Below are 12,110 nucleotides of genomic sequence, written 5' to 3'. Positions count from 1 at the left end.
TAATTGCTCAAAAAGTAACTAAAATGTGCATACCCCCTGACCCAAGAGATCTCACTGCCAGACATATATCCCAAGGAGGTCGAAGACAGACAGAAAGGTCCCACATACATCAAAATATTTATGTCGGCACCTTTGGCAGTAGCAAAGAAGTAGACGCAAATATATATATATATATTCTGCGACTGGGGAATAACTAAACAAACTAGGGTATGTGACTCTAAAAGAATAACATGCTTCCCCACAAGAAATGATGAACAGCAACAAAACCCAAAGTGAACTCTCTGAAATTATGATTCCTCAGGAGAGGGAGGGGGCCTATAGATATGAAACACTGCATATGCTATCAGATTGGGTTGGTTTTGCCGTTACAAGGGCTGCCTTTTTGGAAGGGGAGGGAAATATTTGGAAATGAAGGTGAGATTTTTAAAAACACGCTAAATTTTGTGGGGAGCCAATTAGGGTTAAGTGACTTGCCCAGGGTGACACAGCTACTAAGTATCTGAGGCTGAATTTAAACTCGAGTCTTCCTGACTCCGGGGCCAGTGCTCTATCTACTATGCCACCAGCTGCCCCTCAAAAAACTTTTTTAATGGCACAAATGTAAGATAAAGTTTCATTCTGTCCCTGCTTGTCCTTGGACGAGTTACTTCACCTACTCTGGGCCTCAGCTTCTTCATTTGTAAAACAAGGTGGTTAGGCTATAGATGCTGACCTTGCCCGTTCCAGCCCTAAATCTATAATCCTCTGGAAATTTATCCAGTAAAACCATGGATTCATCAGAGTAAAGTAACCCAGTAGTCCAACCCTCTCATTTTTCAGGGGAGCGAAACTGAGGCCCAAGATCCCATAGTGACTGAACCAGAAGCCTTGGGCAACCATCACTGGGTAATATAACTTAGTGGAGAGGCAGTATATTGCTGTGGAAAGAATAAGAGACTTGGTGTCAGAGGACCTGAGGTCGAATTCTGGCTCTGCACCTTTTTGTGGACCCTAGGCGAGTTGCCTCACTTCCCTGCACCTCAGTTTCTTCCTCTGTAAAATGGAAGGATTAGACTAAAGGGAGGTCCCTTTTGGCTTGAGCTCTAGGATCCTATGAGCTATGGTCATAAGCCAAGACATACAGAGGTTAAAAAGCTCCAATAACCACGATGGGAAGGACTTCAAAGTTCATTACTCTAATACTCTTTGGCCAAAGAATTTGGAAAAGAAGAGGAGTGACAGAAAAAGTTGAGTTATTTGAGCACAGAAATGTCTGGCAGTTCCTTGTTCTTTTACCAGAAAAGTAAAATAACAGAGAAGGGAAAGAATAGATTTTCTTTCTTCTCTTTGGCTCACTTTTCTTGTCCTCAGGTGCTTAATTGGACATTTATCTTTTGTGAAAGGAATCCCCCTAGGAATCTATAATGATACTAACTGAAATGGGAAGCCTCTCAACTTGCCCAAACTTTCAGATATATTAACCCTGGAGAAAAAGATGTTATCGATCACCAAGTGAAAGTAGCCACATAAGCCAATTGCCACGTGTCATGTCTAAGTACTGTGAGAGGAGAGGAAGCTGCCCCAAAATGGACCAGCTGCCTTAAGATGCAGTGGGCTTCCCCTTCCTGAGAAGGATGTGGAGGGCTTCTCAGATATAGTTTAGATACCTCTCTACAATACCATGCTGTTTCCTATCTAGCCAGTGATAATTAATCATTACTGTTAATAATAACATTAGGAGAATGCTTTAAGATTTGTGAAGCACTCTATATTTTATCTTATTTGATCTTAACAAAAAACATTCTTATTTTGACCTTCCATTTATTACCTGTGTGATCTTAGGCAAGCAGCTGAGGCTCTGTGCCTCAGTTTCCTCAGCTGTAAAAATGACAGAGCCAGACTAGATGACATCTATGATCCCTTCTAGGGCTAAGTCCATATGACCCTGTGAACAATGCTTTGAGGTAGGGTCTACCATTATTTCTATTTTTCAGATAAGGAAACAAACTTGGAGGCAAGCCAATGTCAGAGGCAGAATTTGAACCCACGTCCTTACTGACCAAGTCCAGCAACTATCTACTAGTACTCGAGGCTAGCCTTACAAAGGGTGAGACAGTTGTTCTAAGACATCGGTTAGCAGCAATACCAGCAGCATTCTGTGCTGTGGATTTCAGACTTATGCGGGAGGATGGTTTTTATATCACACAAAACCTGCTTGCTACCTGCACAAACCTAAGTGATCATATGGACAGTACACTGGAAAGTACCTGCAAATGTAATGGGAGGGCGATGCCAGTGCCCAAGTTTCAGTTCAGCGAGTCTCTATTTCCCTTCATCTCTGCTTTTTGGTATAAGGAAAAAGAGAAGAAGTCTAGGGAAAACCCCAGTGATGAAGAGTCAAATTCATTTAATTCATTATTAAATTAATTAATCTGTCAAAGGGACACGGAGCTTTTGTTGCTTACACCCACCTCTTGTTCTTGAGAGCCCTGAAGATGCAGCAGGTATAGGTATATTACACTTAATCTGGACAATACAGAGACACTTTATTTGAAATCAGAGGACTCGGATTCAAATGCTGCCTATGTCACTGACCTGGAGACGATGGCTAAGTCATCTGACCTGTCCTCATAAAATGAAAGGGTTGCAGTAGACATACGCTCAGGTACATTCCAGTTCTAAGCCTGGGATCCCATGAGCTTGTTTTCTTTAGCAACTTTCTCCTAAAATTGGAGTACTACATGAAATTCTGGTCACCTGAAAATTGTGGTTAATTGAGGGTTTACAAAGACGTGATCAGAATCAAAATGGCTAAAGCCAGGGATGCGTAAACTCTGCTGATACCAAAAGGCCTGGCATGCAATAATAGCCACAAAGCCTTTGACCCAGTAATACCACTACTAGGTCTGTATCCCAAAGAGATCAGAGAAAAGGGAAAAGGACCCACATGTACAAAGATATTTTCTAGCTGCTCTTTTTGTGGTGGCAAAGAAGTGGAACTTTACAAATATCGTAGTGAAGTATATTTGGGGTGGGTGTCAAGGAAAACTTGCTAATAATCAGCGATAGCCCCAAGTGGAAGAGGCTGTCTCCAGAGGGGTGGGTGCCTCTTCACTGGTGACCTTGAAGCATAAGGCGTGCTATCCCGAGCATTCATCTTCAGCTTTGAGTTGGAATGGATGGGGGACCAATGTCTGTCCCAGCCAAAGCTCAAATGTCAATGATTCTCAAGATAATTCCAGGTGAGAGCAATGAGGGCCAACCTTATAGATTTGGGCTGTGTCCTGGAGAAGGGAATTCTAGGGGGTTGGAAAGCTTAAGGCCAGGAACATCCAAGGTCTATGTGTGGGGCAGGTGTGGTCTACCAAGCAGAGGAGTTTGGTCTTCATCAGGGAAGTGTGGGGGAGTCACTGGAACTTTTGAGCAGGGATTTGGCATAACGAAAGTAGAGTGTTCATAAGACCCCTAGGTTAGTAGATTCTGAGCTGCAGCTGTCTGGGTGTGTGTAGTCTCAAAGGTCATCTAGTTCAACCCCATTGTGTATAGAGAGGCCATATGACCTGAAGGTCACATGGGTAACCAAGTGGCAGAGTCAGAATTCAAACTCAGTTCCTCTTACTCTGAACACAAGTTTTTCCCTGTGCTATACTGCCCCAGTTGCCTGTGCAGGATGCAGGTGGGAAGATTAGAATGGATAAGATCAAAGGTCGATCCAGTAATGGCAGGCTGAGTAGAGAAGTCCGTAGACAAGGCTGGTGATGGTGAGAACTCTAAACACCTGTCTGGCATGGGTAACATACTTCTCTGTATTCTTTCAGCTCCTGGAGGGCAGGGTTCATTTCTTATACTTCAGTTTTCCCATAGTGCCCAGCAGTGTCTTATATGTAGAAAACTGTTGATTGTCAGACAGATAGCAACACTAGGCAGCTTTGAAATGCCTTGCCATAAATAGCAGAGGCAGTATTCCAGGTCTGGAGTACTTAGCCTGAAGGCCACAGGGGAACAGATTTCAGGGAGCCAGGCCTTGGAAGGGGGGGAAAAGGACATTTTTCTTTTCCCTATCCTTAACTGAAACTGAGCATTTCCTTCAACAGTTTCCAAACCTGATCCTGATTCACCCGGCAGCCAAAGGGTCGTCCCAGATGGCCACAAAAAGGAAGTGCCCCCTGTTGTTGTAGGTAGAGGCCTGATCTAAAAGTCAGGAAGACATACAAGCTGTGGGACACGAGGGAGCCATTTCCCTTTGCATGTGGTGTGTGGTACAGTGAAGCCAACCTTCAAGACAAAGACGATCCACATTCAGATCTGGCCTCTGACACTTAGCCCTATTAGGATCAGTCCTCAATGCTCCAGCTACTCGAAAGACTAAGTTACAGAAAAGTTGCTGATCTACACGGGTGGAGGAAAAACACTTGTGCATGCCCCCACACACACCTTCATTGTCTGTGGGCAGCAGAGCTTAGTGGATAGAATTCACTTGAAATATGAAAGACCAGGGTTCAGATTCTATCTCTGACATTTACTAGCCAGGTAACCATAAACAGGTCACGAATCCTCTCTTGACCTCATCTGTACAATGGGCTCCTAATAGCTACAGCACATCTCTTTCAGGGTTGTGAGGCTCCAATGTTATCATGTATGCAGAGTGCTCCATACATGTTAGCAATGCTGAAGAATACTTTTTATCATGGAAATAACCACTCCTCCAGGGCTTTGTTTTCAAAAACCAAAACAACCCAATGGGAGGGTTCTCAAATTTAGGTGTTGGAGTCAAATCCACAACCTTTCCAGGGTTCCCAAAGGACAGCCTGCATTTCTTTCAATGGTTCCTGCTACAAAGATATCTTTATTTTCTAACTCACTTAACCTGTAACTTTCCTCTTTAAGAAAATTCCTGAAATACATCCGACGTATCTCAATACACATTGGAGCTTTCAAATGAATTGTGTGTATATGAATATTACAGTAGATGGCTTTTCCCGTAAATCCTTCATTCTGGGGGACTGGATTTGAGATTAGAGAATAAACGGATATAGAATACCTTCTCCCAAACACACACACACACACACACACACACACACACACACACACACACACACTCTTATTTGGGGCAATGGTGCTTATCTTCTCATGGGTGCCATTTCAAGGGACCAAGAATATGAATATGTAAATGTGATTATTATAATCAATTTATTTACAGTTTTTAAATGATGTGCTTTCCCCCAAGTAGCCCAATGAGTGGGAATAAAGATGGAAAAATCGTTTTCGGAAGGTTATTTTGGGTCCACTAATTACGGTATCCCAAATCGGTGTGCCATTCATACCAGAAACAAATCTAGGTCTCTAATGCAAGAGCATTTACATTGCTTTACTGAAAACAAACATCCACCAAATTATATTTAAACCTCTGGTGATGAAAAGGGCAGTTGTGCAGTAGTGGTGGGGATGTACCTGGAGACTTCGCCTACAATAAAGGGTGACCATACACCAAGACTAATTCCACAAGACCCATATATGGGAAGGTACCACTGGGGCCCCATTCACACCAAGACTCATGCTCTGAGTTTCTCTCCTTTTAGTGATAGCTGGTGTAACTGATCGGGGTGCTGGGAGACACTGGGCTTTGATAGGCCCCCTTCCCCATAAATATCTCCCCCACTATCCTGCCATTCCTATCATTAGTTATTCCTTCGGTACTCTCAAATTCTGTGATTTAAAAGCACTAAAGACATAGTCAATAAGTTAAAATATAGGTATGTTATCTAAAAGGAGTACCATACATATTAGCATTACCATACCATTAGCATTCAAAGAGAATTAAGGTCTTGAGGGACCAGAACACAAGAAAAGTAGACTTGGGGGGTGGGGCAGTGGTATAGGTAGTCAATGGAGCATGCAAGAGCATCCCAGCCCAGCCTACAGCTTTGGATGCTAGAGTGAGGGTCAGCTACAAGAAGGATCCTAGAGTCATGGGCTGAGAGCTGGAAATAGATGTTACCGTCCTTAGAGATCACTTAGCCACCATTTTACAGATGAGCAAACTAAGACCCAGAGAGGTTGTGTGCCTTAGTAAGTAGCAGTGTCAGGATTTGAATCCATGTCCTCAAGTTTTCAAATCAAGCACTTGCCACTGCACCATACTGAAAATGGCCCTTTTGGGGCAGCTAGATGACGTAGTGGATAGAGCACCGGCCCTGGAGTCAGGAGTACCTGAGTTCAAATCTGGCTTCAGACACTTAACACTTACTAGCTGTGTGACCCTGGGCAAGTCACTTAACCCCCACTGCCTCACTAAAAAAAAAAAAAGAAAGAAAGAAAAAGAAAATGGCCCTTTTACATGGATGGGATTCATGTGAAGCTGGCTTCTATAATATCAGCCAAACTCTGGGCTCCATTTTAAGAGTCCCCCTTTAAAGATGCAGAGACCCTAGGGAGGGGGCTCACCCTAGGACTCTATTAATCATTCAGGCTTTTTCATTGTTTCAGAGTTTAGGAGAAACCAAAGGACAAACAGAACTCAGGCACAGCTCTGGAAGGTAGTAAAGGAATTGGCAGGGGATTTCTTTTCTCGGGGAACATAGCGAATCACCTCTACAAGCATCAACCCAGTACCCACCTAGCAAGACATGTACAATTGTTGTTGTTCTGTCACATCTGACTCTGGGTCTCAGTGTGGGGTTTTTAGGAACTTGATAAATGTGTGTTGTTGGTTGAATAAATGAGGACAGAGGAGAACATGGACTAATCCCACCTACTCCACAGTTTTGCCCAGTTCTCATCGGTATTTACAGTTCTGAGGACTACGTGTAACTTTTAATCGTCTAACTTTTTCTCTCCCACAATACCTCACAAGCCCACTGTACTAAGCCCAACAGACAAAATCCATGTCTGTCTTTTCTGTTCTATGGTGGTCATCTCCTGCTCTAATCAGCTCAGTTCCTGTCTTGGGGCCTAAGTTTCCTCACCTGTTAGCAGAGGGGGCAGTCAGACTACATGAGGTGCTCACTCCATAAGGTCCCTTTCCAGGTCCAAGGTCAAGGATCCAGTGAACTAAGCTAAGCATGCTAATTGCTTCTTAAATAAAGCTTTAAAGAAACCCCTCCCACTGACTGCATTGTGGTTGTGGTCATCCTGGGGTTGTTGTATTTCAGAGGAAAGAAGAGCTGGGCCTGTCAGAACAAAAAATCACGAGGACAATCAATGCTCTGGATATATAACTGCCTCAAATTATTTATAAGGGACAGTAATGATGGGCAGAGACTTAGTGGGGAGCCAAATGCCTGAAACATTTTGCTTTTGCCTTTATCAAATCCATTAACTGCACCATGTGTCAGCCCTGGACAGCTCTTTCTAAAGGGATTTGATGGCTGTGTGAATGCCACAAGTAACTGTATACTGGCGGGCGGGCGGACGGCCTGCCGCGAGCCAGCCACTAGAGAAGTTGCTTCCTTTGGCCATATGACTTGCCTGTCAGAGCTCAAGTGGAAGAGAGAGACCAGCTACTGAATCCCTTGTTCTTAAAACAAGGAAGGAACCATGTTCTTATCGTCCAGGCCCTATTTTAAGCACAGACACACCACAGCCACTAGCAAAAGTTAGGCAGTTGTTCCATGTGGACCACGCCCACTTTAGGGTCACACTGCATCCCCCACCCCTCCCTCCTTCTATCATGTTTCTGAATTTAAATTCCTAGTACAAAGCTAGAATTCGATTTCCTGAAATAGGTTTTCCTTCCCTAATTTCACAGGAGAGTTGAATACAAGTTGATCCAATTTACTCCAAGAATGAATGGCCCTTTCAAGCTGTCCTTACCCCTCCTGGATTTATAGAGGCCACAGTCACACCTGGGAACCTGCTATAATTTATAAGCCAAAATGAAGGCGTGCTATAAATGTGTCAACTTTTAAATCAACTTCAGCATTTAAGAACTCCACTATTTAATTAATAAATGAAATCAAATGTTTCTCTACCAATTAGCAAACACCCAAGGGTAGGGCAAGTCAGAGCTGAATAATTTCCCCACACCCAAAGACTGTGTATATTAGCTGATTAACACAATCTCAAGCATGTGGTCCTGGGGTCCAGAGAGTGACTCCTTTGTGAGAAGGAATTGCTTTTTTATGCACCTAGGAATAAGGGAAGCATTAACTATCAATGCCTGCAACAGGCAACTAGGGCATTGTTAGTTTGGGATAGCATTTGAAAGCCTGGTAAAATAACTGCACTATGAAAATGGAACAGATTTCCTTTAATCCTTGCCACCCAAATGTGTTCCCTGGCCCTCTGGCTCTTAGAAAGTTCCTTTTTGGGTATAATGGGGTGGGGCACAGAAGGGCTGTGTCCAACCAAAGGCTCATCCTGGATGGGGAGAAGAAGCAGGCTGACTTCAGGAAAAATCCACCGGCAAAATCAGGATGGCCCCTTGATCACCCCCTGGGAACTTTGCCTCTATTGGATAAGAACACTAGCATCCTTTCCTCTGCCCCTCTTCCCCCCTCCACACTCCAGCCCCCCTTTACTAGAAACCTTACAATCGGCTTCAAGCAAAGTCAAAACAAAGAGCAATTTTTACCAAAAGTAAAACTAAATTGCAAACTTACCAAAAACAAGAAACAACAACAACAAAACCAAATTCAACAATGTCTAAACCGTTCTCTGGCTTTATGAGCCATCTACATCTTTTGATTAGCATAAATGTATAAAATCTGTTATCATGTGTGCATGTTGGAAATTCATTGATTCAACAAGTATTTCTGAATTTCCTCCTGCATCCAAGCCCTGGGGATAAAAAGAAATGAAATCTATCTATCTATCTCTCTATCTATCTCTCTATCTATCTATCTATCTATCTCTCTATCTATCTATATTATTTAGCATGCTTCCTTTGCCTGAGTAATAACAATTCCCTAACTAATACTAACTCTAAGGCAGGCTATCAATGATGAAATCTACAAGCCTAAAATTGTTGAGTCTCCCAGTTTTTCCCAGTCAAGTCCATTTCTCCATGTAAATCGTTGTTGTCAGAAAATCATAGAAAAGAGCACTTCAGGCTCTCCTTACCAGAGTGTCTCTGGGAAGCCATGCCTTGGAGAGCAACTTCCCCAGCAGTTCCCAGGTCACTGTTGCCACTATCTCAGCTGATAAGAATATGGCTCATTTGATAACATACATTTAAGGGGAGGCTATTAATACAAAAATAACTAAGAGCAGATGTCCCCACCCCTCCCAAGAGATCACAACCTTAATCCCACTAGAAAATTCTTACCATTTTAGGTGATCCCAGGGAGAAGAATAGGATCCCGTAAAAATACCAAACACTACACATAAATACCTGGAGAACGACTCAGCGTCCAAATTAGCTCCAAAGCCGGGAGTGGCTACAGAGAAAGCCGTCCCTCTCTTGGAGCAACATTTGGCCCCCGCCTGGGCATAGTTCATTGCTAAACCAGCCTTATTAATCTGCTTTATAGATCCAAAGGGTTCAGCTCTAATCCACAGAAATATTTCTTTAGAAAACCATTCTAGTATATCAACTCAACTATAGTTAGTACAATAAAACTGTGGGATTTCGACAGTAGAACTATAGAAAGCTGCTTAACCTTACAGCCTGCCTACTGTAGATACCAGAACATGGGAAGAAAAGCCCTATACAGGAAAAATGTCATCCATGGAAAATGCCCAACTCCTCAAGTAGCCTTTAAAGCAGATAACCAAAGGGGGCACACACTATGGGAAAGATACAGACATTTGGGGCCCAAACAAACAAAATGAAGATCTACTGGTGAAAACATCAGTTCCATGGACTGTTAGAACTTTTTTTTAAAGCCACCCCCATAACTGAGCTCTTCAGACTATGGCTTGGAACCAAAGCAGAAAAGGTTCTTCTCTCATATTAAGACCACCGCATGTACATGTGGAAGGTGTTGTGCAGTTGTGGTCAGATCTGGAGAGAGTCTAGAAGGGCAACGGTGATCAAGGGGGAAGGCAGTAAGGACAGACTAAAAAGCTGAGTTTGCAAAACCAAAAGTTGACCGAATGCTAAAAAACCATCATTGAGTTACACAATAGGTATGATGAACATGACCTTGCTCCCCAAATCCTAGAATACAAGAATGCAGAACTATTAGACTGTCAGCTCCTCGAGGTCATTTATTTTTCTATCTCCCCCAATAGTAGCTCTAAAATGGATTTCTTTTGTCTTTATAATACCTTTATTTCTGAAAATGCCTCCTCCCCTTTCCTACACAGAGAACCATTTCCATGTAACGAAGAATGAAAAAGAAAGTGGGAAAAAAAACTGGTTTAGCAAAACAAAGCCATCAACAGCCTAACAGAATATCCAATTTACAACACCCATTGGATCTCTGCAAAGGAGAGAGAGAGAGAGAGAGAGAGAGAGAGAGAGAGAGAGAGAGAGAGAGAGAGAGAGAGAGAGAGAGAGAGAGAGGTACATTTTCTCCGTTTGGTCATGAGCTAGCACATAGCATTTGTTTAACAAATGTTAGTTGAATGAATGAATGCTTTGAAACTTGAAAGCTAAATTTAGGACGAATAACAATGGGAATTTTGTCATAGTGTAGGGAGTCAAAAGTAAAAGACTCTTTTGAGCCTCCATATCTAATCAGTCGCCAAGTCTTGTCTACAACATCTCACAACTGTCCTCCTCTCTAGTTCCGTGGTCACTACCCTGGTTTAGCACCTCATTGCCTCTCCTAAGTAGACTTTCAGACTGGTTTCCCTGTGTCCAGCTTCTCTAATCCATTCTCCACTGAAAATGCCATCCTCTTCCATTCAGAAGGGACCTCAGAGGCCATGTGATCCATCCCATTGGAACCAAACCAAATCACTGAAAAAACAATCACCACTCCAACAGAGCTACCAAGTGATCTTCCAACCCTCCCCACCACCTCCCAAGGCAGCCTGGTCCACTTTGGCATGGCTGTAATTGGAAGGAAGGTTTTCCTGCCGTCCAGCCTGAATATGCCTCCTTGCAATTTTCCACCCATTGGGGCCAAAGAGAATAAAATAATGACTCTTCTACAGCACAACAGCTTTTTGAGTACTTGAAGAGAGGTACTGTTTCTCCAAGTCTTTTCTTGTCTGTGCTAAATACCTCAGTTTCGTCAATTGATTTTCACATGATGTCGACTTGAGGCCCTCCACTATTTTACCTACCATTTGGGATATTCTCTGGCTCATCAACATCCTTCTTAAATTAGAGTGTCCGGAAATGATCATGCCACTTCAGAAGCGGTCAGACTGAAACAGAGTAAAGTAGGCCCTCTTTCTTACCATGGATAGGCCTCTCCTACTGCAACCTCAAATTGCATCAGTCTTCTGGGGAGCCCCTCATTTGGAACTTGTTTTTGCATACAAATTATTGTCTGGCCTCTCCCATCTTACACTTAGAAAGTTGGCTTTTTGAAGCCCAAGGGAGAACTTCACATTGACCCATCTTGAATTGCATCTTATTTGATTTGGCCCAAATGTTCTAGCCCATTGAGATCCCTTGGGAGCCTAGTTCTTTCATCTGGTATGTCAGTTATCTGCTTCTCTGCTTTGACTCTTCTATAAATTGGAAAATTAGCCTTTCAAGAGCTTCATTTTAGCTCTCAGCAAGATACACATCTTTGAGTGTAACCAACAGCTTTCAAGATGCCCCTCTGATGTTCTGAACTCTAAGATGCCAAAAAGGTTTTCCTGTAGGAGCCAATTTTCCATTTTAAGCTGTGAGTCAGAACTATTTTCTTTTAGGAAGTAAAGTAGGTTCTTTAAGCACTAGGTGGTGTTTTTTTAAGTGCATCAAACAGAGTAAGGAAAATGAAGAGAGGAGGAAAAAATGGAGAAAAACTAGACTTATCACCTACATGAAATTCATATATCATGAAACTTCAGAGTCAGAAAAAGACCACAGACAGCATCCTGTCCAACCCCCTTCATTTTACAGAAGAAGGACCTGAGGCCCAGAAAGGGGTAGTGACTTGCTTGATCTCAGAAGATCAACCAGGAACACTTGGTGGGAAGTTGTAGAGTGGCCAGTTTCAGATCGATAGAAAGAAAAACCTCCTGACAATGGTCACCAAGTAGAATGGGCTACTTCATCATGATATCTTCTCTAGAGACTGAATGAC

At 42.9% G+C, this 12,110-nt stretch overlaps 1 protein-coding gene across 4 annotated transcripts in view; it reads right to left on the bottom strand.

The window, feature by feature from the left end:
* Positions 1–12,110, bottom strand: part of FHL1 (four and a half LIM domains 1) — a 107,999-nt gene that overhangs the window by 11,966 nt on the left and 83,923 nt on the right. Inside the window, exon 1 of one of the 4 annotated variants that reach the window (XM_043974487.1) lies at positions 9,245–9,379. The exons of 2 other annotated variants lie outside the window; for them this stretch is intronic. Coding sequence is in view for 1 of the 2 variants with exons in the window: in XM_043974483.1 (XP_043830418.1) it covers positions 9,040–9,061 (22 nt within the window). In the remaining variant the exon portion in view is untranslated. Of the gene's footprint in view, positions 1–9,039; positions 9,189–9,244; positions 9,380–12,110 lie in introns of those variants that run through there. One more of the 4 variants, XM_043974483.1, reaches the window with a different exon arrangement.

Source organism: Dromiciops gliroides, chromosome X (assembly GCF_019393635.1).
Source record: "Dromiciops gliroides isolate mDroGli1 chromosome X, mDroGli1.pri, whole genome shotgun sequence".
NCBI classification, from domain to species: Eukaryota; Metazoa; Chordata; class Mammalia; order Microbiotheria; family Microbiotheriidae; genus Dromiciops; species Dromiciops gliroides.
Note: the sequence above shows the minus strand (reverse complement) of the source record. Positions and strands in the feature narration are given on the sequence as shown.